The sequence below is a fragment of the Erithacus rubecula genome (genome assembly GCF_903797595.1).
Source record: "Erithacus rubecula genome assembly, contig: SUPER_Z_unloc_2, whole genome shotgun sequence".
Taxonomy (NCBI): Eukaryota; Metazoa; Chordata; class Aves; order Passeriformes; family Muscicapidae; genus Erithacus; species Erithacus rubecula.
In genome coordinates, this window is record NW_027635860.1 from 7,826,984 (window position 1) to 7,852,975 (window position 25,992).

Genomic DNA, 25,992 nt, shown 5'->3' on the forward strand with positions numbered 1-25,992 from the left:
CCAATTGTGTTAAACACAATTTACATTTGCAGATGGACATAAGTGAGAATGAGGAATAATTTTAAAATATCCCTTAGGTTCAAATGGAATCTGAGCCTTCAGTCTCACTTCAACAAGGAAAACATGTTGACTTCTGTCAAGACAGACACTACCTCTTCACAGAGCACTGAAAAGCCGTCTCCTCTGCTTTATTGTTTTGAATGCCTCTTTTGCATTTTCAGTTTAAGATGGTATTTTAACAACCTACATTTCTGAATGTGGATGGTGGGACATCTATGAGCCCATATCCGCAAGGTATAACTCCAAGGCTATTTGTGTCAGCGGGAACTTATCTGTTCAAACTTTGTGTCATCATGTGTGTTTTGGGTCTTCCATGAGGAGTATTTTTATCATGTTGGAAAACGGAAGCTAGGTTTTAACACCTTACAATAACCGCATAGTATCAGGACTCACATTTGATTGCTGCTGGGGGTGAGACGTTTTCACCCTGCCTTGCTGTTTGTGTTACCTGTGCCCTTCGCAACTCGCTGGGCTGGAGGGGGACCCCACACTCCGTGGGGCGGCCCTGTCCGGGTCCTGCCCCGCTCTCGGGGGTGCCGGCGGCCCTGTCCGGGTCCTGCTCCGTCCCGGAGCCAGCACCTGGTTCCGCCTCCCGGCCTGCCTGGCCCCGCGGGCGCGGGGCGGAGCAGGCCCGGCCCGCCCCGTGAGGCGCAGGTAGGGCAGCGCCCAGCCGGTCCCGCCGCGTTCTGCCCGCGCTCCGAGTCTCGGCGCCCGGCGCTGGCCGATGGATCCCGAGGCGGCGGGGGACGAGCTGTCCCGCTTGCGCGCCCTCTTCTTGGCGTGCGACGCCAGCGGCTCGGGCCGCATCGAGCGGGAGGACTTCGCTGCCCTCTGCGCCGAGCTGCGGGTGCGGCCGGCCGAGGCCGAGGCCATCTTCCAGCGCCTCGACAGCGACCGCGACGGGGCCATCACCTTCCCGGAGTTCGCCCGCGGATTCCGCGGCGCCACGCGGCCGCAGCCCGGCGGCAGCGAGCCGGGGGGCGAGCACATGGAGGAGGAGGAGGCGTCAGCGGCTTGGGTCGCCGCGGGGCCGGATCAGCCCTGGAAGGACTTCGAGGTGCGGCTCGGGGACGAGGCGAGGTACATCCCCAGGTAAGGTCCGGCCCCTCCCGCTCCGTCCCGCCCCAAGCCCGGCGGTGGGAGCGGGTCGTGGCCCCGGGGCTGGCGGGCTGAGCCGTGGGCACCCCGGTCCCGGGGCTGGCGGGCCGGCGCTGCCGTCCTGCGGGCGGGAGCGGCCCTCCCGGCGGGGCCGGCGCTGATGCAATCCCGGCTGGGGCACGGCCGAGCGGCCCGACCCCTGTTCCCCTCGGCCTGCAGGTGCAGAGAGCCCTCCGCACACCTGCTTCCCGGCTGGGGTGCCTGCCAGCGCTGTGCTTCCAGCGGGCGGCCGCTTCTGGCTTGCTCCGCTCTGTTCTGCCTGCGACCCACGTGGGAAAGTCAGGCTGCTACAGTGCACGGCATGTAAAGTTCTGCCGGCTCCGCAGCAACTTCCTCCTGCTGTTCCCCGGCATTTTTCTTCCAGCTCTGTCAGCCTTTTCCTGGTGAACGCTGACCGGCAACATCGTTGCCTCCACGTTAATGGTGTTGGTAAATACGGCCCTGGGTCTGATGAGCTCGCTGAAGATTGTGAGAGTTTTTGTCCCGGTCTCAGTGAAATGAAGACAGCTCGGTTTGAGATTTAAACCCATTTACCACGGGTCTGTCGATACGGTGCTGATTCTGGTGTACCGAGACACATTTTGATGGCTCTCACGAATCTGCCTGAATACTGTGGTGCTCAAAATTGGTATGAAAAAGTTGGCCATAGAAAGTAAAAAGTGGTTCTGCTTCATTTTAAAGTTGTAGTTTATGATGGGAAACAAGTAACTTGAGATTCAGGATTTGGCAGCTACTCAAGAGAGTTTCAAAATGTCATGTGTGCGAATATATATCTATGTTGTCTGTGAATAAACGGAGATTTTCAGTTACTTAACCTACTACTCGTGCAAATCTGGAGTCAATTTTCTTTTATTTTTGGACTCTTTACTCTCTAGTCTTACTGGACTGCCCCATTTCAGACAGATCAGTAAATTCATATAGGTCTTTCTTAATTTGTTCATGGTGCCTTCCTTGTTGGACACTTGCTTTCTACAGAAAGAGAACAAGAGGCTATTTGAAAGCTTGCAGACATATTTTATCACCTGAAGTCAGAAACTCAACAGGAGCTGAAAAAGATCTGACTCATGAACAGTGGTAACTTGTGAAAGCATCTGTCTCCTCTCAGTAATAGTTCTGTTTCAGTATTCTGGTTACTCTTTGCAGCAGCAGTTTCAGTGTAGTCTGATTGTCTGAAAGGAGAGCAGTAAGGAAGGGGAGCAGCTGTAATTGGTTCCACTATGCAGAAACATCTGATATTTTTGCTAAATTCGTCTTAACATACCGTTATTTCTGTTAGGATACTTTTACTAAAAAACTGGAAACAACTAACTTTTGTTGGCTAAATCCTATCAGATAGCCAGTAATTTGATGTAAATGTTTCCTATTCAGGTTCAGATTTGAACATCCTTCACAGTTGGTTGTATTTATTGAGTATCAGTGTCAACTGAAAAGCAGTGTGCCCTTTGTTTTTTCTCTGTCTTGTCCTGAAGTGCTAGATCAGGTCTGTTATACAGCTCAACATTTTTTCCACTTATACCCCCCATCTTTTTTTTTTTGCTGAAACATACCTGTGAGGTTTTTTTTTCTGTGAGTAGTCCCACTAAAATAATTCGGATCACTTACATGAGTGATGAATGTATTGAAATTCTTTGAGGAATCTTAAGCAGAAGAATATAATAAAATCAAGCTAAGTACAAGCTGGACTTAAAAATATTTATCTTTTTCTTTAAATTACTTAATTTGTTTTAGTTGTTTGTCTCAGGAAAAGGCAGTACTTTGAAAGCTACAACTGTTTGGAACACATCTCCATTTTCAGTGCTATAAAATAGTTGGCATCCTTATGTTGTGTTTTATTGCTCTTCATATATTTGTTGTGACATTGACATCTAGGAGAAAAGTAATTACAAAGGAGAAACTCCTCAAAGCCAGATGAGTCCATATTTTTTAATCTCAATTGTGTGGTTTTTATCTTGGTAATTTTGGGTTTCAGTTATTCAAAATGCTTTGCCTGTGGCTACAGACTTGCAAGTCACTGGCACATGTGACTTAATGCTATTCGGGTTTATACAGAGAAAAATAAGGCATAGCAAATGGAAGTAGTGAGATGAGGGTTGCAGTCAGGAGAAAATGCCACAGTAAACACCTGCAATCTCTGTCACTCCTCAACTTGAGGAAGTCAAAGGCAAAATTTTCATGATACACATGGCTCTGTCTCCGTTTCAGGAACTGAAAGTTCAGTTTCTGTGACTGAGCTTTTTAGGAGCATAAATAAGTCTACATACATGATGAGCTGTGGAAAACAGTAACCCTCACCCTGTCCTCAGTGTAGTAGAAGGCATTTAATGCAAAATTATTTACTGTCAGATACTAAAATAAGCATATATTACAATAAGCATATTTTGAATTACTTTTTTTGAAAGGGTAATTTTATTATTGGGTGGTTCATACTTCTGCAGTTTGGTGTATCAGTTGCACAGTCCTTTTAGATAAGACTTCAAAAGATTGAAGTCTGTGCTGAAGCTGTGTTTTAATTGTTTGTGGTTAAACAGGCAAAGTCACATTAAAGAGTTTCTTTACAGCCTTGCTTCTTTCCTCCTCACCTGACCAGATTTTTTGGACTAAATTAAGTTAGATTTCTTGGTAAGGTTTTTACTGTGATTCACAGTATTGTTTGTCTTAGCCTTTACTTGTGCTTGGTAATCAATTTGCCTCTAGGAAAAAAAAAAAAGTGGAAAGTCTTTCCAGGCTGATAACCTAAAATGTGTAGTGGATCTGTACAGAAGGTTGTTTTGTTTTGTCTTGTTTTGTTTTGTTTTTGGGGTTTTTTTTTTTGTTTGTCTGGTTTTTTTTTGGTTTTGGGTTTTTTTTTTGGTTTTTTTTTGTTTATTGTTTTTTCTTCTTCTTTTTGTTGTCTTGTTTGTTTTTAATTTCATTTAAAATGCAGCTATCCTTGTGCATTGTTACATTCAATCAATGTCTTAAGTTTATATGTAGTGAATTGCCAGCTGGAGATCTGTTTTATTGAGAAGTCATCCATGTTCATTAGTTAATTCCTCTAGAAAGTATTTGCAGTGGTACAGGAATGGACAAAAAAGAATCTTACCTTTTTGGTGCTCCAGGCAGTGAGTGCTTCAGTGTACTGCCACACTGGAAGTGTTTAGCCCTTGATAATGTTACTGGATGTTGCATTCTTTCTTGTGTCCAATCTCAGTTTGAATTTCAGTCGCAAGACTGAACATGCTCCTAATAGACAGGTGTGTTCCCTTGATTGTGTAGGAATGTCTCCCTAGTCGCAATCCTTTTCCATTCCAAAGCTTGAGCAAGGAATAATCTAACATCCTCTGACACTACAAGAGAAATCCTTTTTTTATGAATGCCCTCTGTAAATTGTAGGCAAAAAACAACCTGGAAAACAGATTTTAAAATTTCAGTATCAAAGACTTCAGGCAGAAAGAACAAAGATGTGGGACTGTCAAAAAGACTAAGCCCTACCAGGCAACTTTTATGCAATATTTGGCAAATAGGATAATCTTATTGGAAAATGAACTAAATTAATTAGAGCATGAGTTAAGAGCATGGATTAATCTGAAGCTGAATGTTTGTATCCCTATTTCAAGTTAAATCTGCTGCCTCTGAGAGGCCTCATACTCCATTGCTTTGCTTTTTTGTCTTTGGGTCTGTTTTATTCATGTACCTTGTACTTCCAGCCAAACCAACTATTCATCAGACTCAGATTTCAGTGCTGCCTGATTGTTGGATTTTATGCCTCATACAGTTCCAAGTCTTTTAATGTGATTATGGTAACAGTGTGCCCCCAGTCATTTTGTGTGGAGCTGTGTAGAAAATGTGTAACTGGGGGATGTGATAAAATGTGAAAAGCATGCTGTTCTTAACGTGATACACTTAAACTGCAAAAACAGGTGATGCTCATGGGATATACCACTATACTACAGCAAAGAATAGAATCTCTGCTGCAAAAAAACCCGTCCAAAACCTGTCAAGCTCTTGCTGTCATGAACTAGCATAGACTTTTGCCGAAGTCAATATAGAGCACAGCATTAACTTTTGCCAGCAATTTGTGTTTACTTCCATGAGATGATGAGCCATGATGTCAAAAGTGGAGAGGTTTCCCTGGAACTTGAAACATGTTCCCTAGAGAAGCCATAGAGGCATAAATCCTGAGGAAACAAATGCAGTGTCCTTTTTTTTTTTGCCACAGTGCTGGAGAGGGGATCTCTTCTGTAAGAATGTTGTCTTCTTTTTTTTTAATACATATCATGGCGGGCTTGAGAGATTGAAATGTGAGAGAGATGGTGCTCTGCTGGAAGTGTGGTGGATGTCTTTCTGTGAGCTAGAAGACTTTCTGAGCTACCTTACGGTTTATTGTTCTTCTGATTTTTACTTTAATTAAAACAGCATCTGTGCCAACTAACTTAAGCACTGTAGCATTCATTTTTTTTCATTTTCCTGGGTTATTTTCCTGATACCATCATGTGATCATTTGCCATAATGTCTTTGAGGTGTTCTCCTATTCCACATACTTTATGTTTCCCTGCCTGTTTCACAGTCTTTTCCATCTCTGCTCCACTGGTTCTAAATCACACCTCTAAGGGAACAGCATTCATGCTCTGGAAACATTCAAAATCTTCCCTCTGGGAATCAGACCTTGGCTGGGCTGTCCCAGCCTGTTTGATAATCTTCTTTTAAAGCAGCCTGTTTCTCAAGGGGCAGATACAGAAAAAGAAAACGTAGTCTTAACAAACCCATAGAGCTCCATGTTGACAAATATTTTGAATTTTTTGTAATCTGTTTTTCTTCAAGACACTCAATCTAGAGAAAGTGTTAGACACTCGACAGTGATAAAGTTAGATCGTTTCCAATCTGTATCAGATTTCATTTTTCTTTTCTGCTGACTGTTACAGTGGCATATCCAATGTGCCTGCTTTTCAGAAAAAGGTACTTCTCAATCTCTTTGAGGCACACATAAACTGTTGGTCTCCAGTGTAATGGCAATTATCAGATAAATAATGTCTGAGCTTTGTTTTGTTGTGACCACCCAGCTCAGACCTTCCCAGCTCAGACCATCTTATGCTTCATCTCTTCATGTCCATACCAGAACAGAACTTCTGCAAGTGATCAGAGAAATTTTAGAAAGAGATCATTTAAATCTCTTTAGTAGAAAGAGATCATTAAAATACTGTTCTTAAATCTAATATTGCCCTTAGGGTCAGACTGAGGCGCCCTGTGTACCATAGCATATTCTTTCTGGCAGCTACCTAGGGAGCACATGTAGGATATTGTGCAGTTCTGGACTTGTTATTAGTTGAAAATTTCATCATCTTCCTCTGAACTGCATTCAGAGTGTAGATTATTAGGTAAATGGTAACTGTGCAATCAGCAAACCAGAAATAATACTGTGAATTGATAAGTATTAGTGTAGATTAAAGGAAATTGCGACGCAATGTAATTGAAATACCTGATAACCCCAAAATCATTGTTGTGGGTTTTTTGTTGTGGGTGCTTTCCCCCGCTGCCCTCCTGCTCCTGCTCTGTTCAACCATGGCATTTTAAATCTATCATATTAGAGATTGCATTATAATCAGAGCATTTTTATTTTCTTTATGCAGTTCTTCCAGGAACTCTCTGAATACTGTAACTTTGCTTAAGTTAACTCATGTGAAGCTGTGCAAATATTGACTAATTACTCTTACTAAGTACTAATTTTACAGATGGTTTATGCTATAAAACCTTTGAGATGAAGTAAGGTAAAACCAAAGCAGTCCTTGACCACAATCTTATACTTTTTGTGGGTACTAGTGCTTGGTGTCTGCACTTTGCAGGAGCAACAGAAATAAACATGCATGATGAGTAGTATAACCATAGTGCCAGATGAACAAAGTGACAAACTTTCATGCCATATATTAATAAATGTTCTTTCTATTAGTATTAGTATTTGTGAATACCTTTAATATTAGCATTGTGAATACCTTTAAGTTCCACACTAACACAGTTGTGTTAAATACACAGCTAAATACACTGAAAAATGAATTAAAACCAGTTTTAAAGGGCAAGTCCAAGCATTTGAGATTAGTTTTGCTGAAACACTTTGCCCAGCAAAAGGCAGACTATTTAGAGTTCAAGTTAGCTTAGTGAAATCCATTTGTAAAATCTTCTTTGATAATTAATTTTGCATAACTAAAGAATTTGCAGAAAGAAATAGTGTGTATTCAAGAGGAAGTGAGGAGAAACAAATTGGGCAGTAGTCATTGCAGTTAATTTGCCATGCTATAGCAGTGTCTCTGAAATTCACCAAAGCATGTGAAAACAGAGAAATTATTAAAAATATAAAAATGAAATTTTGAACAAATGATCTTCAAATACTTACTGCATGTTGATACAGAGTGCACATATTTGCTGCTACCTTCATGGATACTTGGAGTGACTAAATCACTGACAGTCTTTCCAATTAATCAAAGTGTATTATGTCTTCCTGAAAGCATAAGTGATTAAGTAATCCTGCTAACTTTGTTGCATGCTTTTGATTTCTCATCTGTTTTGTTATTGTTGTTGGTTTTGGTGGTTTTGGTGATTTTTTTTTTTTTTTTGGGCTGTAGTTTTTGTAGTTATGAGCCTACTTTTAAATTCAAACATCCTGTATAGTTGCTGTAGAAGCTCTCACATAAGAATCATTGAGAGTTTCAGTGACCAGTTGTGATCTTTCCAGGCCCTTTCCAGAATCCTGCATGGTTGTGGTTGTGTGGATATTGCTTGACTTCTTAAGCCTAACTATTTCTCCATAAAACTGTGTTACTGAAATATTTTGAATCCAGCTGTGTGGAAGATGGTCATTGGGCTATGAAGGAATATGAAATATAAAAGTTTTTTTTAATGCCAGAGGGGGAATAAAACCTCACAGTAGGTACTTTGAGTTTCTGGCTACTGCATTGTAAAGCAGTCTAGCTGTGTGGCAGAAGGTAAGCATCACAAGAATATTGATTTTTAACTTCAGTTCAGGCATGTATTCTTTCATATCACACAATATTCTGAACTGAAGGGACCAACAAAGATCATCAAGTGAATGGCCCATACAGGTATTGGACCCAAAACCAGGTGTTATTAGCACCATCCTCTAACTGTTCTCAGATTTGCATATATTTGAAAAGAATTGCAAAATAGTTACAGTTGGAAAGAACCTTTGGAGATCATCCAGTCCAGCCTTTCTGCCAAGGAGGGTCAGCTAAGAGCAGGTTACACAGGAATCTGGCCAGGTGTGTTTTGAATGCCTCTGGAGAGAGAGACTCCACAAAATTTTGGGCAGCCTCTTCTAGTGCTCTACCAACCTCAATGTAAAGAGACTTTTCCTCATGGTGAGGTGAAACTTAGTGTTTTAGTTTATGGCCATTTCTCCTTGTTCTGTCTCTGGGCATCACTGAAGAGTCTGGCACCATCCTCTTGCACCCACCTTTGAGATCTTTATACGTATTAATGAGATCCCCTCTCAGTCTTCTCCAGACTAAGCAGGCCCAGCTCCTGCAGTCTCCCCTCATAAGAGAGATACTCCAGACCCCAGACTATCTTTGTGACCCTCTGCTGGACCCTTTCCAACAGCTCCTTGTCTCTCTTTCACTGAGGAGCCCAGAACTGGACACAGTGCTCCAGATTCGGCCTCAGCAGGGCCAAGCAGAGGCACAACTCCCTCAGCCTTCTGGCCATGATCTTCCCAGTGCAGCCCAGGATCCCCTTGGCTCTCCTGGCCACGAGGGCACTGCCAGCTCATGGACAGCCTGTGATCCACCGAGAGTCCCAGGTCCATTCCACAGAGCTGCTGTGCAGGAGCAGCCCCTGACCTGTGCTGGCTCTTGGGGCTGCTCCTGCCCAGGTGCAGAACTGGCACCAGCTCCTGTTGAACTCATTTTCTCTCTGCCCAGCTCTCCAGATTATCAAGGTCCCACAGAATGGCAGCAGAACCTTCAGGTGGATCAGCCACTCCCTCAGTTTAGTGCCATCAGCAAACTTCCTGAGGGTGCATTCTATCCTTTTATGTGGGTCACTGACTAACAAGTTGAACAAAACTGGTTCCAGTACTGATCCCAGAGAATGCCACTGACTACAGGCCTCCAGGTGGATTCTGGAAATGTCTTTAACCATTTTCAAAATGCAAATAATTAATTGAATAAATATACATTTGAGGAGTTCATTAATGTTACATTACTTATAGAGAGTTTGTAGCATCTGATGATCGGATAAATATGTTTGTTATTGCTACCATTTGGGAACCTAAACCATACTATGTTCAGAATACATTTTGGAAAAGAAATTGTGTGCATTGGAAGATATTTAGCTTATTAAATGCAGGTAAACATTAGCCTTTGTAAAGGAAATCCTTTGCAAGACAGAAAGATGCATGTACACACGTATATGTGTTTACATGTATGTACACAAAATTTTCTCAGGCAACAGTAAATCTTTATCTCTTTGTGTTGGTTTTATGTTTCTCTGTCTCAAAATGAATGTCAACATTTCAGCTGGAAACAAGTTTTGCGGTGTCCTGAAGTAGTTAAATTGTTTGAAAGGGAATTTGAGCTATAAGAACAGTTATGTACTGTTTTAATAAATAAGTTAGACCTTCAGTGGAGAAATCAAGTATACAAGAAGCATAGTGTTGCAGCATTGATAATCAAAGTTATGGAATTGCTTCAAATGGGAAAAAATTAAGAGAATATACAGTGATTGTTGATATGATGTGTTTGGTGAAGGTATTAAGTAGCACTGCCTCTACTGAAGATAGGAAAGCTTCAGCTGTCTAACAGAGAGGATTGTTTAATCAGAATTTGTTCATTAGCAACAAAAAGAGGGTATTCGTGATGTTAGATATGATGTTAGACTTGAACTTGCAAAACATTGTTTTTGGTTGTATTTCTGCTTCTGATAACGTGTGTTTCCTCATTACTGGCCTGTTTTCCCCACTTCTCTAGACTTGATCTTCTCTGTTCCTTTTTTTTTTTCATTCGGTTTTTAAGTTATTCAATAACTGTTCATGTTCTAGCATATAGTCTATGTGAATCACAGCTAGAACAGCTAAATTCTGTTACAGAATATTTTCTGGTATATTGCCTAATGAAATTCAGGAGTTGGAACCTAGGATATGAGACAAAGGTTTGATTGACATACCAGTATCATGAACAGAAAGTAGCATGAACAGTGCTATTTGTGTAGTGATGGACTTTGTAAAAGCTTTTTTGTTTTTTAATCTTGTAAAGTTCTTTGTTCTGACAATTAAAACAGTGTGCAATCTATGTAAATGAGTCTAGATTAAACAGAAATCAGAACATACTATTCCTGTATTGAGGCAGCTTTGCACTATGAATTTCAGGAGAGCTTTTAACAACTGAAATACCTACAGAAATGTTTTCTTTCCTCTTTATGAGATATAGCTGTAATTTTTTGTGTAAGAGTTGTATACATAATTGACTTCTTATAACAACAAATTTATTTGGGTATAGACCAAAATAATTTGTCTGAAACTGAAGACCTCTATTCTTATTTTGCCAAAAGCCCACGTCTCTCTATCTCCTTTCCCTTTTAACTTAGGTAGTTGGCATTAATACTTATCTTCAATCCTTATGCAATCTCCTGCATTCTTAGGTTTCTTCACAGATTATGATTAACATTAGAGCAATTAAGAAACTTGATATACATTGTGGGTTACTCCAGTGGCATTCTTTTCATTAAACTGTGAATAGAAGTTAAAAAAAAAAAATCATTAGGCAGGTTGGGGTTTTTTTTCTGTTTTTGTGTCGGGGGGGGGGTTTGGTTTTTTGTTTGTTTCTTTTTTGGGGGGGGAGGGGTTGGGGGATTCTTTCGCAGTAGCTATATTAAAGTGGAAATGGTAAACATAATTTAAAAGAATTTACACATACTATACTGAGTGTTCAAAGCCTGTATCTAGCTTGTTAAATTTTAAAAAGAGGCAAAGAGAGGAATATCTTAATTTGTAGTAAGATTTTCAAACCTGTAATAGAATATTATTCCAAGTAAAGTGCATAAAATTGTGCATATCTCTCTTTTTCAGACAAGAGCAGGTCAGTGTTCTGTATCAGAACATACACATAGCAGAACCAAGATTAATCCAGCCGTATGAGCATGTTATTAAGAACTTCATCCAAGAGATCAAACTTCAAAGCACAGAGATGGAAACTCTGGCCATAGCAGTAAAAAGGTATACTGAATTGTGTTTTTGGTTTTTTTTTTCTCTCTCTCCTTATGCTTCTTTTGATTAAACTTCTGAGAGTTAATGCCAAAATATGCCATGCAAAGTATTTCCATAAACTGAGTTCTGAAGTTAGCTTAAATGCATGCCCTCATGGATAAGCACATATGGCAGCCTGCAAATGATTACCTGTCCATACTTTTAATAAATTCTGGACCAAATTTTTGCAGACTCTGTTGTTAGTTAATTGTTGTTAGTCAAAACAGTTTGACTACCCATCTTTGGCTGCAGTTTTGAGTTTTATCATACATGTCCACTGTACTTTCATTTTAGAAATCATACTTTTGCTCTGTGAGCTTCAAGGAGTGTATCTACCTGTTTTAACTACTCGGCACTGTCAGTCTCACATCATAACTGACAAAACCAAACAGATTAGCTCAGGACAGAGATCTCATGTGTGTGGGTGATGGAAGTTGCTTTTGAAGTATCTTCATAGGATAATGAGAGGCACCTTTTATCTTTGTAACTTAATTTTAAAAATGCAGATGTGATGTATTTCATGCTAATCATCAGCTTGCAGCTATTATTTATAATCTAATTTGCCAGTGTCTTCAAACTAATTTGGGATTTAGGTTCCCAGCCGCACCAGGGCCTGGGCAATGTTAAACTGTTTCCATGTCTGTCTGTCTAATTTGTTTCAGTTAAGGTAGGCAGATGTGTTTCACACAGTGTTTCTTTCAAGCCAGAATGCAATTCCTAATAAAATATTTTCTACTAAATTTTAGAGCTCAGGACAAAGCAGCTATTCAACTCAGTGAGTTGGAGGAAGAGATGGAACTACGGATACAGGCTGCAGAGCATAAAGTTAAAAAGGAAGTGAGTATTTTACATTTGCAGAATTTCATAATTTCTAAACTCTCAGTGATCTTTGGCAGGATGGATGGCCATGTGTGGTCCTGATGGACTGACTCAGAGGGCAGTACACAGGGCCTGGATATAAAAAAGCTATCTGTGAGATAAAAAATGAATGATCTTAATGCTTTCCTAAAGATGAGTATCTGCTTAGGTGTAATAAATCAAGAAAAAAAAGTCTTTCCCTTTTGTGGGAGCATACTGGCCAAGAAGAGTTTCTTTCTGAGACCAGTATTGGAAACAGACTAGAGATAATGATATTTCAGCACTAAAGAATTCAATCTGTTCTCCTACTAAAAGAATTTATGTAGAATTTAATGCTTGAATGATTTGGTCCTGCTTTGTCTATCTGCGTGGAGTAATGATCCTTCTTTTCTCCATTCTCCTGCAACTACATTTTAGAGATTTAAGAGAGGGCAACTGCAATAGCAGTATGTGAGGGCCTGGCCCTCTCAAACCTAATGGGAAATTCTGTTTTGATCTGCTCAATTTTAGCCATTGTTTCAACTTGCTTGCAGTCTATATGAAAAGGTGTAAAAATCCTCTTTTCTTACTCAGGGAGAGATGTATTAGAGCCACGTGTGACTGCATAATTCAAAGGAGCAAGACCAGCTGCCTGCTTAATTTTGAATTGTTACTTCATTCATTTAAGATAAGCTGAACTTTATATGGGCATAAGAATAACAGTTTGTGAAAATGTTCTAATATGGGCATAAGAAATGCATTAATTGAAACATATACTATAGGCATAATTATTGCTTGGTAGAACACACAGTATGCTGACCATCTATATGTATTTGCTATGGCTTCTTTCACCAGAATATTTGCAGAACCAGAAGCAATAAAGTGCTGTCTGCCAGCTTGCTGATTTTAAGTAGTTCATACTACTGATATGTGAAGGTAAATGGTATTCTGATGGATTTACTTCAAATAGCTTTTTCCTATTCAAGAGAAAACAGTCCTGCCACACCGTAAAAGCCTATTGTGCTCCTAGAAACAAAATATAATGGCATAAAAATGTTAAAGATATCACCCCTGTAAAAAAAAAAGATGTGTTTTAGTATGTTGAACTAGTGGTAATGCACCTCTTAGTAGAGATAAATTTTCCAGAGAAACTAAGTTGTTAATGTTTAGAAAACAAATACATTTTCTCTGAAAAATTACTGTTCTCAAAAAATGATAAAGCCCTGAATACTCTTTTTCACTACTTTGAAAAGATGACTGGGATGTGTGTGTTTCCTTACTCTGAGAACATGTACTATTATGTACTAGCATTATGCAAAATTCAATCTTCTATTTGTTATCTGCATCTCGTCTGTATTCTCAATCTCTGTTTGCATCTAGCTATAGGTATGAAAGAGACGATCTGTTAACTTTTTTCTCACAAGGCTTTTTTAATTTTCACTCTCCAGTTTTCCTTGTAGCTCTTAGCTCCACATACCGCACCTACTAAAACGCCCTGAGAGTAAATGTTAAGTTATTTACTTTGTGGGAATGTACTAAGCCATTAATCTTAATGTCTGTAATCAAGGCTATTGTTTGTCAGAGTGATCTCACTCATGCCACCGGGACACCTGCTTCTGCATGAGCCTATCCTGGATTTTGTTCCTTCAAGGGAAGCAAATAGTTACCAAACAATATTTAGGAGTCTATGCAGTTGGCAGCAGTAGGGGAATCCAGCTTAAATTGATTACTTTGATTATTATTTTAACACATGACTATCAGTGTCAACTATGGGAAATTCTAATTCTGAGTTGTAAGCAAAGTCCATGCCTGCCTTTCTCCATGTGAAAACTCGGCTTGTCTCTTTGGCTTCACCTGTCACTGCTCCATTCTGATTTCTTTTGTTGTGAAACTGGAATCCCTGGAGACTGACAAATGAGTGAAACACACCAGTTTATAGCACTGCTCTTCTCCTTGTGGTTGATGCAGCCTCTTTCCAAAAACTCTGTTTTGATTAAAACAAATTTCAGAATGCTGTACTTGGTTTGATACTCAAACTGGGTACTATATACAGATATTAGTATTTAGACTGAGGATCTGTGCTGGTTTCCAACAGAGAGAAAAATAAACCCATTCCAGTTGTCACCTTTTACCCCTTCTGCTCCTTTGAATAGTAAAGGAAACTAGGAGAAATTATAAACTAGAATTACAGCTTACTGGAAAGCTGCAATAATCACAACATATTAATAATATAGGGTATACAAAGAGAGAAAGTTTTACCCATGAAAGTGCATTCTCCACTGAGTGTCCCCATGGGCAGTGCAGTCTCTAAACACAAGCAAAATGTGACCATCCTGATGTGGCTCCCCATTCCACAGGGAGGAAAACAAAGGCAGCACACCTGGAGGCTCTCACAGCTCAATCTCCTCCCCCTGGACCTGAAGGGAAACAGGGACAACCCAAAACCTGAAAACAGAGCTTGTCTGAATAAGGAGTTTTGCTGCCAAGTTGCAGACTTCAGTAGTGATGGCTGCACCAGTGCAGCCTCTCTCTCTCTCTGGGGTCGTGGTGGGGACAGCAGGGCATATGTCTGGGCTCTCTCTGTGGTGATGGCAGAAGTTGCAGGACAGTGGCTCCAACAGCTGCAGCAGCTGCAACAGTGGCTCTGTCCTGGTGCTCAACAGCCGTGCAGTCCTGACTCCGGTCTCTGCCTGCACCCTGGTAAAAGATGGTACTGCTTCCTTTTCCATCATGGTACTTTTCCTGCTGAGACCGTGCTGGTGATGTGGGAGGTATTGAATAGACAGCAGTGAAACCAGCCCCTTGTCTCTGTTCCTGGGACAGAGACATTTGAAACTGGAGATACTATTGTCTGCTTGCCTTTTACTGACATGGGCCTGTAACGTTCCAACACTTACAAGCAAAAAAAAAAAAAAATAAAAGAAAAGCACAAGTAAAACAATAAGTGACATTGAGAATGTTAAGCACAGGAATCATGAACAAAAAACACTGAATGGACCCATATCTTTGCTTTCATGCTACCATTTTATTTCTATGTGTGTTTTGTAAGTGGACTGCAATTACAGAATCAGAATCTATGGATCTTAAAGAGAGGACAGAATGGAAAGATGCATTTGTCTAAATGAAAAGTGTATGCTTTCCAAACTGATGAATGAATTTTTTAATAAACATTTGAAACCTGTCTCAACTTCTAATGAGATTAAAAATATTGCAGGAGAAGCAGAAAGCTGAAGAAGCACTAAATGAGCTGAAGCGCCAGTATGACACTGAAGTTGGGGATCTTCAGGTGACAATAAAAAAGCTTAAAAAGGTGAGTTGATGTCTGGTGAGTTTTTTTAAGTGTTTGCGGAGATTTTGACCTAATGAAATGCCTTCCTCAGGATGTATAATCATAATTGTAGATTTCTTATTTAATTTGTATTAGTCAATGGCAACTGCAGATAATTTTTAGGTTGTGTTGTCATTCTGTGCTTTTTTATTCATACTGTGTAATTTGTTGAAATACTTAGGAAATAGAGCAGCAACTATTACCTAAATTTTGTGGCTTAATATTTTTTCTAGGTCCATTGGGTTATTAGCATTGTAGCTATCTAGTCTTGTATTTGGTGCATTAGAAATAGTCCAATATATTGCCACTAAGTACTTGTAATTTATGAATAAAGATGGATTTGCAACCCAGATACAGTAATTTGTAGTATTCACAGTAAGTTACAGGTCAGTTAGCCTGACCAAAGTACCAGGTAAGATAATGAAACAGTTCATGATGAGTGCTGTCACACAGCACTTACAGGATGGCCAGGGTATCAGACCCAGTCAGCATGGGTTTACAAAGGGTAGGTCATGTCTGACCAACTTGGTCTCCTTCTATGACCAGGTGACACGCCTGTTGGAAAGCAGGAAAGGCTGTGGGTGTTGTCTATTTAGACTTCACCAAGGCCTTTGATACTGTCTCCCACAGCATTCTCCTGGAGCAGCTGGCAGCGCTCGGCTTGGACAGGAGCACTCTGCTGGGTTAGGAACTGGCTGGATGGCCCAGAGAGTGCTGGTGAAGGGTGCTGCATCCAGCTGGGATCAGTCACCAGTGGTGTCCCTCAGGGCTCTGTGCTGCAGCCTGTTCTGTTTAATATTTTTATAGATGATATGGATGAGGGCATTGAGTCCTTCATTAGCAAATTTGCAGATAACACTAAGCTAGGAGCTTATGTTGAGCTATTGGAAGGAAGAAGGGCTCTGCAGAGAGACTTAGATCGGTTAGATAGATGAGCAGAGTCCAACAGCATGAAGTTTAGTAAGTCTCAGTGCCGAGTTCTGCATTTTGGCCATAAAAATTCCCTACAATGTTACAAGCTGGGGACAGTGTGGCTGGATAGTGTACAGGCAGAAAGGGACCTGGGGGTGCTGGTTGAAAACTGGCTGAATATGAGCCAGCAATGTGCCTTGGTGGCCAAGAAGGCCAACGGCATCCTGGCCTGCATTAGGAATTGTGTGGCTAGCAGGAGCAGGGAGGTCATTCTTCCCCTGTACTCAGTACTGGTGAGACCACATCTTGAGTACTGTGTCCAGTTCTGGGGCCCTCAGTTTAGGAAGGATGTTGAGATGCTTGAGCGTGTCCACAAGGCTGGTGAAGGCTTGGAACACAATCCTTATAAGGAATGTTTGAAGGAGCTGGGGTTGTTTAGCCTGGAGAAGAGGAGGCTTAGACATGACCTTATAGCTCTTTACAGCTTCCTGAAGGGAGGCTGTAGACAGGTGGGGGTCTGTCTCTTCCACCAGGCAGCAACTGACAGAACCAGAGGACACAGTCTCAAGCTACGTCAGGGAAGGTATAGGTTGGATGTTAGGAAAAAATGTTTCACTGAAATAATAATGAAGTACTGGAACGTTCTTGCCAGAGAGGTGGTGGAATCACCATCTCTGGATGTGTTTAAGAAAAGGCTGGACATGGCACTTGGTGCTATAGTCCAGACTCTGAGTTGAGGTGTTGGACATAGGTTGGACTCGATGATCTTAGAGGTCTCTTCCAACCTCATTATTCTGTGATTCTGTAAAGTACCTTTTAGAACCCAGCTGCAATCTGATCTTGTAATTTGATACCTACTAGTAAAGTAAACTGAAATCTCAGATAGGAATGATGTTTTGGGATATTTTGCACTTCGGGTTAAATTTTGACCTTGGTTTTTGCTGTAAGTTTTACCAGAATTATAGCAAGCAAAGTGGATATATTTGGGGGGTTTTGTATTTAATTGCTCTTAAAAGAACATTTGTAGAAATGGAAATTTTTGCAAGAAAGCCTCTTATCCAAATGCTGCATAGCTAAAGTAGTAATAATTTATATAATTTTTTAAAGTTAGTGTTTCTATCTGTTTCTATCTTAATTGCTGTTTTATGTGCCACAGTTGTGAGTATTTTGTACCTAAACAGTGGAAAATGCATATCAGTTTTCTAGAAAGCCAGAAGTTTTTGAAATGCTGTCTGCTAGTACATTCAGAAAAACTCTTTAAGTTTTAAAAACTTTAGTAACTGTAAAACCTTGTAAGCATTATTTATTGTGATTTCCATAAGGGTTTTTTTAAAAATCAGAAGAAGCAAGTACATTAACTGTGCATTTCTTTAATACTTCAAGCTGGAGGAGCAATCCAAATATGTCAATCACAGGGAAGATGTAGCTGAACTGAAAAAAAGAATACATGATATGTTGCTGGTAAGAGATCATTATCATAAACAGTAATTTAGCCTCAGTTTTAATGTCTGCAATACAGATTGTTATACTTGAGGGGATTTGGTTTTGATTCTTGTCGGTTTGGGTATTTTTTCTTTTTCTTTTTTTTGTACATTTATTGGTAAGCTAGAAGGTAAACTTTTAAAGTCATGGTTAAGTTGAAAAAGTACCTTTTAAAATATATACACATCCTATGTAGGACATCTAGAAATGGCTTGAGATGATGTTCCATTTTTTGTATCTGAGTGAAAAAATAAGAGTTAAGATATTCTTGCATGTTAATTTACTGACTTCCCTGTCAATTTAGCATTCTTTTATTTTCTTTCCCACTCTATGCCAAATTGTATAGTGTTTCATTTTTATTTAACCTTGTTTTTTATTCTATTATTATTGTAATATATCAACATTTTGTGGAGGTGACTATGACAGCTAACATCTAATATCTTCCTTTTTTACAGGAAAATCAGAGACTTAAGAAAGATCTTTTAGAAGCACAGACAAATATAGCTTTTCTACAGAGTGAATTAGATACCTTGAAAAGCGAGTATGCAGATCAGTCTTTGAACACGGAGAGGTAAAGTACTTCTGCATGATAATATTTTCACCTGGGAAAAAACAAAATCTATTTTCTGATGTGATTATTATGTATACAGTTGGCAGCTGTTATTTTCTAAATTTGCCTTAAAGGCTAGGTACATGTTTGACACCATGTCATCAATAATGTTCATTTTTCTTGTTAGGTTTCTAAAAGAAAAAAGTTCTGGCTATGATGCAAGCCCTCACAATCTTGCAAGAGTACCCATTGATTTTAGTGGGAATTTATTAGGAATAAAACAACAGTACAGCATCAGGCATTTTTTTTTCTTCATGAGTATCTGTATGAATATTAGGGAGAATAGTTTTGGAAGACTTCCATGTCTGTCTCAACCATTTGTTTTTCTAAAGTGAATGAAAGCTACTCCTAGTTACTCTTTTAAAGGAGCATAAAAGGCATAAAAGTTTCATTGTGTGGTTATCTTGAAGTAATACAAATTATATTTCAAGAGAATATAGGCAGTCCCTGTGGTTATGTTCATCTTTCATTTTTCATTCACAGTTTTTGTTGAGTTATAATGGCAGATATTAATGATGTCACCAAGTGATCTTACTTTACATAAAACTGCTCTCAGTATATTTCAGCATAAATGCAAACTTTGCCTATGGCAATATGGTGAAAATGTAAGAACATCCTGTTAAGTAGGAGTTCATTTAAGTTTGGTGTTCGTTTTTGTTTTTTTTTCCAGGGATCTAGAAATCATCCGAGAGTATACTGAAGACAGAGATAATCTGGAAAGACAAATTGAAATACTTCAGTAAGTTTTTAGTAATTCAATTTTTTATTACCAAACTTTGTCCAGACATATTTGTTATAAATGTTTTGAAATTTGGAAAAAGGTGCCAGGTGAAAACACTGAAATGGCCTTAACTATCAGAAATAGTTTTGTTCTCAGCTGTCATAAATATTACTGTGATATTAACTCTACTGTGGTACTGACCCACTAAAACTTCAGTTGGTTTCTTTCCATTTCTTTTCTAGGTCCCACTTTCATTTCTTTCTAATAAGCTGAAGGTGTTTTGAGTCTATCCATGCTATCAGAAAAATTATTGCCTGGCTCCTATTTCTATTTGCTTTGTTCCTCCAGTAACTTGCTGTCTTATTATTGTCTGGAAAGCACTAAGACTGTGTAGTATTGTACAATAGATGCACAAGAAGGGTCACAATTAAGAGATTTCTTAATATCTTTATTTAATTTCCTTAGCCTAAACAAATTCTTCCTTTCAAGCAGATGAATTGTATGTGTCTTCAGAATCACCTCAGCAATACGTAAAGGGTAGTAATTTTGTACAGAAATGGCTGGACTAGTTATTTTGTTGTGTGGTTTTTTGGGTTTTTTTTTGTGGCCATTCCTACAGTGTCTTTTTTTCCACTCAGCTGACCAGACACCATGCTGTACAAGTGAAAATGGGCTTCCTGGGCTGCCACTGAAGCCTAAAATTCACAATGATTTTTTTCAGATAATTTGAGTACCTGTCAATGTGTTTCTAGTTTCATGTTACTCCTTAGAATTTAGCTAAAGAAAAGAAAGGAGGCTTTAGAAGTATTTCTAAAATTTTTCTTTTTCAGAAATTATATCCTTTAAAATATTTTCTTTAGTTCTGCAAGTTAAACTTTTGTTTTCTTGTTAGATCAGCTAATAGAAAATTACATGACAGCAATGATGGTTTAAGAAGTGCACTTGAAAACAGTTTCAGCAAGTACAACAGATCATTGGTATGTATGATTTTTGTTACATTGTCATAGAAAATGTAAGAATCAACACAGCAAATTTAAATTGGTACCTCAGTGGGTACTCAGAAAATTGAGTTTTATTCAGTGGACTCACTGCAGGAATACTCTTGTGTAGTTTTGTTAGATTTTGCTTAAGTTTTGTTAAATAATGGAAGTTTTTTAGAGCATAGCTGCTTCCTGAAGTACTTTGGAAAGTAACTGTTTTTTTAATATGCTGTGATATTTAGTGAGGTGAATAAATCAACAGTTTCTCTTGCACTAAAGGGAATGTATTTGTGTACGGGAGTGTCCTACCATTGGCAACACCCTTTCTCAGAAAACTGCCCTTTTTTAGCAGCAAGGTCTTAACCTAACTTGAACTTTTGTCTGGGCATGTCACTGGAAAAATTGACAGCATGGACTACTGATAGAGACGTTAGTCAGACCCTTTTGGGCTCTTAGTACTGCACTGGAGTCTCTTTCTACAAATGTCACTTGATGTCCTCCAAACTAGAGAGGGAAGGCTTGAAATTAAGAAAAAAAACTCTACACTGTCATTTTACAATCCTGTGAAACCTGTTAAAGCTCTTAAAAAATGATTGGGCATCATGAGGAAAGCAGACAGCTTTTTAGAAGGATGGGACCAAAATAATGGGCCACAAAGACAGTACTGGACAGGAAGGAGGAAAATGGGGTCAGGTCACTGCCTATTTCCAGTACTCCATACAAGTGAGTGACTGCTTTTTGCTGATACAACCAGAGATTTTCTGCAGATGCAATGATGGATACTATTTCCTACCCTCGTGCCTAGAAATATATAGGAGCATATTCCAGAGAAGACAGAAGCTGTTTCCAGTGAATAAATGTATGAAGGCATAGCAGAATGTACAAAATACTTTGTCACATGCTATTAGTTGAGACCTTTCCTTCACTGTCTCTTTCAAGAACTAGGAGGTAGCTCTCCTGAAACTCACTCAGCTGGTGGCAGTTCCTCCTCTATTTTTTTTTTTTTTTTAGTAGTTAGCATGCTTTTCAAAGTAGGCAGCTTTTCAAAGGTTAGCATTTCAGAGTCCTCAGGTGTCATCAGTGAAATCATCCTCTTTGTAGTTCTTTTGTGGCTGAACGTGTCTCATAGCGTAGTTAGTATAAAAGCAGTGGTGGAGCCTTAATGCTGTAGGTAGTAGGCCTTGTGACCCTAAGTCATATATAAAGCATGAGGTTTAACTAAATGTAATTAGCTAAATATATGTATATATATGTGTGTGTATAATATAAAGAAACATATGTTAAATACATCCAGTTTGTAATTTTGATGATGCACAATTTTTTCTAAACAAATCTGGATACTTCTCTGTGTTCATCCAAGTTATGATGCATTTATTATGTGTCTGTTGCAGCGGTTAGCAAATACCTCACCAGGGAGTACCATTTCTAGAAGCAGTCTTAAATTTAATGGTGAACATTCTCCTTTAAACCCACGGTATGACAGGTAAGCTAAGCTTGCTTTTGTTAATTTAAAAGTGGCTTGTCTTAGAAGAGCAGATTACTGTTAAGTAAGAGAGAATTGTTCTGTCTGATTTGGAAGTGATGTGTGACCATAGCACATGGTCCAAAATATATTGAAGTCAATAGGAATATTCCAATTTACTTCAGAAGGCTCAGGATAACCCTCTTCAGTGGAAACCATAAACTTATTTAGAGCTCAGAAAGCTTCATCTGGTCTTGGCCTCTTTTTGATTCTAGTTTGATTCTTAGTCTCTTTGTCTCCAAGAAACTATGTAATTCTTCTGAGGACCTTTATTAGCTTTACTCAGTACTTGAACATAAAACCAAAAACGTTTTATTTCTCAGCTTGTGTGCCTTTTTCCCATGTAATAATTGCCACAAATATGGGCCTGATTCTTAAAAAGAAAAAGTCCCCTCATCTCACACTGACATGCAAGAGTAGTGAATGCACTTGGATATTAATAGGATAAGAGTACAAAACCAGTTAGTTTTCTAATACAATTAGATTGTCAGAGGTATTTATTTTTGTACTTACTGGATGCAGAACATCGATCAGAAATCCATAATTTCAGAGACTCACTGAGGACAGTGGGTATTGGGGCAGCCCTGAGTGCTGTCAATCGTGCTATGCTTTCACACTGGGTTTATTAAACAGTTAGGTCTGTCAGCAAAAATGTGTGTCCTTATTCAATCAATGGATTATTTTGTATTATTTTTCTTTCAGTATTCCAAACCATAAAGAGATCTCTAGTAGAGGTCTTAGTAGTCTGTGTTTTATATTTTGGGAGAAAGAAAAATATCTTGGATTTGAATAAAATTTACTTCTTCTTCACACTTATCCCCATTAATTCAGTAATGTCATTTTGTTGTCTCCATGTGACATGTGTTTGCTGGCTGTAAAGTTTTGGTTGTCACAAGCTGTTTCCTTTTTATGAATGCACATAAACCCAATTCCCTAATGTTGGACCCTCTGCAAATTTTTAGAGGCATCCACTCTAAAGTTGCATATTAAATTCAGTAATTTTCTCAGGGAGTAACCTAAGTCTCTTTGGAGGTTTAGTTATGTTATTCTCTATGAATATTTATTAGCACGTACCACATGGTGCAGTCCTTGCATTTCCACAAAAGTGAGAAATACAAGCGACTTTAGAGGAAAGTTTATGTGGTTGGAGTAAAGTTTAATCTTAATGTGTGTGTACCAAAAGATAAAGAGAGGTGTGAATGTCCCAAAACCTGTTCTCAGTACTCTGTCTCCTGACATAAGATCAACATTAAGAGTTTTGCATACTAGTGTGTTTTAACCAACTCATTCTAAAATGTATGATTTTTCTTTTTTTTTTTTTTTTTTATCTGTAAAATTCATATTGGTCTAACTTGCTTTAAGCATATATGAAATTCCCAGCATTGAATTCATGGTTCAGTGAAGCTGAAAATTGCCTACTAAAGAGCTTTATTTCAGGGAATGCCTGACAAGCTTAACTTTGTTATAGCATGTACTCTTCCTCAGCATTTCAGTGATTTGATATAGGCTAGTAGGTGCATGAATGCAAAGACCATGTATTCCTTTATATCCTGCAGCAAAGATGGTGTGCATTTGTATGATTATTCATTAGCCTGAAAGAGTGTGAATTGGATGGTTCTGAATGTTACTGCATGGGACAGTGATGCTGCTGTCACCCCCATCTGGCCAGTTGCAGGGGGGAATTCGACCCAGTAACGACTTCATCATGCGGTGATTTTCTCCAGTGAACACTCCTGTGTTGGGCCATAGCAGGGGAGCCCCTCTGGGAGCAAGGTGTTATTACAAGGACTGATGCTGAGCTTGTCTGCTTTAGTTCTGTGCATCACATCCATTCCCAGCAGGGCTAAGCCAGACCTTCTCTACTATGACTTGGAGACCTTTACATCCTCACTTTAGTCCTGTCCCTGTCTTGCTGAAGGAGCATCATAATGATTGTAGCCATTGTAACCTTTTTTAGAAGACTGTTTTTTTGGTTTTTTTGTTTTTTTTTTTTTCTAAGATTAACTCTATTAACTTTCTTTTCTGTGTTTTTATGTACATAACTACAACCATTTTTTTTTTTTTTTTTTTTTTTTTGTGTAAGCCATACTGGCATTAAAGTGTTCATTAGAATATTTTTCTATATTACAGTATCCAGAATAAAAAATTAAAAAAAAAAAAAAAAGAGACTTTTGAAGGAAGATTAAGGAAAAAGAGAGGAATTCTATGTAAAAGTTTAGGTTTTGCATAGACTGCCAAACTATAAGAAAATTTTTCAGTGACTTCTTCCACCATTACCTATGTCCTGAACTTGGCTATAGCTTCTTCTGTATTTATAGCTGTTTCTTACTGGCATGTGTGCCTCTATGAGCAAGTGCATTCTTATAAATGAGATGCAGTATGTCAAGGTCGTGTTATGAGTCAGAATAGGTCAAAACTAGCTAAAAGATGGTATATATTTTTCTTTTTCTGATGTCTTCATAGTACATCTTTCTTTTTTTTCTTTCTGAATTATATTTAGATAGGTTTTTTAATAAATAGTTAAAATTACTGAGATTTGGAAAGTCATCATCAGTAACATAGATGAAATAATTTAATCTGAGCATCCCAAGACATATGATTGAGAAAGAAAGTCTTTATAAAGGCAAGACAGGGGTTGAAATATGTCTTAAAATTAGTATTAGCATTTCTAAGAATTGGCTATTCCAAAAGGGCTCAGATTTTCTTGGGAAGAGCAGTTATTTATTATTGGAATTTATTACATGTAATAATTTATTCTTCCCTTTCCAATATTTTCTTGTTAGGTCATCTCATTCATCTTGTGTCGATGAAGATTATGATTCTTTAGCCCTTTGTGATCCAATGCAAAGGATAAACTGTGAAGTTGACAGCTTACCTGAGAGCTGTTTTGATAGTGGTTTGTCTACCCTGAGAGATTCAAATGAGTATGATTCAGAAGTGGAATATAGGCATCAAAGGATTTTTCAAAGGCCACAGTATATGCATGAAGGCTTTGGTGGTGATGCTTCTGATACAGATGTAAGTGCCAGATTTGCTCCTTCTCTGAGGAAGGCCTTTGGAGATAAAATTAACTTCATGTTCTTGGGACATAAGCATTTAAATTAATTAGTGATTTTTTTTGAGAATGTATAAATAGTTCTCCTTTTGTTTTTGCATTTTTGAGGTAATAATTTCATTTTTGAAGTTTATGTAATTTTTGAAGATTGTTACACTGTGTGCAGAAAGGAGCTCATTTTCTAAAGAGAGAAAAAAGCAGATAGAAGTAAAATAAGTTTCCATTCACTTCTTCTTACTGTGCTGTGGCAGTGGAGAAAAAAAGCACATATGAGATAGAATACTGTTAGTGCACACATTGACTTACAGGCTAAGTATTGGAGAATTAAAAAAATCTAAGATTATGTTACTGTTACAGTTTTATTGTTAGTAACATTGTAAGAGTTACTGGGGACTACATAGCCAAAACAGTATCAAGCACAGTAGAATGTTTGGGTTGGTTTTTTTAAAGTAAACCATTTTCTGTGCATTTAGTAAACATTAATCTCTGTGGAGACTTTGCTATTAATAATGTTGATTACAGCTGTGCTCTACTTAATTTAGTTTGAGTAGTTATAGCATAGACTAATGTATTTGGGGAAATTCTTAATGTAAGCAAAATAAGCTTTGAAATAAACTATTGTCATAATTGTTTATTGTGACTATGTTTTAAGCAGAAATTTTCATCTAGAAATTAATTTTCTTTATTAGAGTACTGAAAGAATGGATGCTGAAAAATAAAAATGTTGAAAGACAAAATGTAGATAATAGTAAAGAGCAGAAATGAATGAGAACAGGGTAATCACATTATTTTGATTAGAATTGCACAGCTGTATCTGGTAATTTATCTCTGTTTAATTCAAACTTTTAAAATGTTTTAATCAGTTTTAGCTGTTCCTTTACAAAAAGGCACACTTTTCTCACTGGAGAACTCACTCATACTTCCAGGTTCCAGAGATCAGGGATGAGGAGACGTACAGTCCTGCTAGCAGCACTCCAGTTTTAGACTGGAAGCCCTCACGACCCGTTAGTCGAAGCAGCTCAGTTGCTTCAACAAGGAAACACATATCTGCTCTCACTCCTCAGGTAACCAGTTCTTCAGGGGACAAATGGAAAAGAAT

General features: G+C 38.6%; 1 protein-coding gene across 1 annotated transcript in view; it reads left to right on the forward strand.

Moving 5' to 3' along the window:
- The first annotated feature begins 667 nt into the window (after window positions 1-667).
- Window positions 668-25,992, forward strand: part of RASEF (RAS and EF-hand domain containing) — a 33,039-nt gene continuing 7,714 nt past the window's right edge. Inside the window, exons 1-11 of the mRNA XM_079331102.1 lie at window positions 668-1,152; window positions 11,270-11,416; window positions 12,193-12,283; window positions 15,498-15,593; window positions 17,907-17,984; window positions 18,461-18,576; window positions 19,286-19,354; window positions 20,229-20,313; window positions 21,708-21,799; window positions 24,622-24,856; window positions 25,820-25,957. Of these exons, the coding sequence (XP_079187228.1) occupies window positions 785-1,152; window positions 11,270-11,416; window positions 12,193-12,283; window positions 15,498-15,593; window positions 17,907-17,984; window positions 18,461-18,576; window positions 19,286-19,354; window positions 20,229-20,313; window positions 21,708-21,799; window positions 24,622-24,856; window positions 25,820-25,957 (1,515 nt within the window). The 5' untranslated portion in view covers window positions 668-784. The remainder of the gene's footprint in view (window positions 1,153-11,269; window positions 11,417-12,192; window positions 12,284-15,497; window positions 15,594-17,906; window positions 17,985-18,460; window positions 18,577-19,285; window positions 19,355-20,228; window positions 20,314-21,707; window positions 21,800-24,621; window positions 24,857-25,819; window positions 25,958-25,992) is intronic.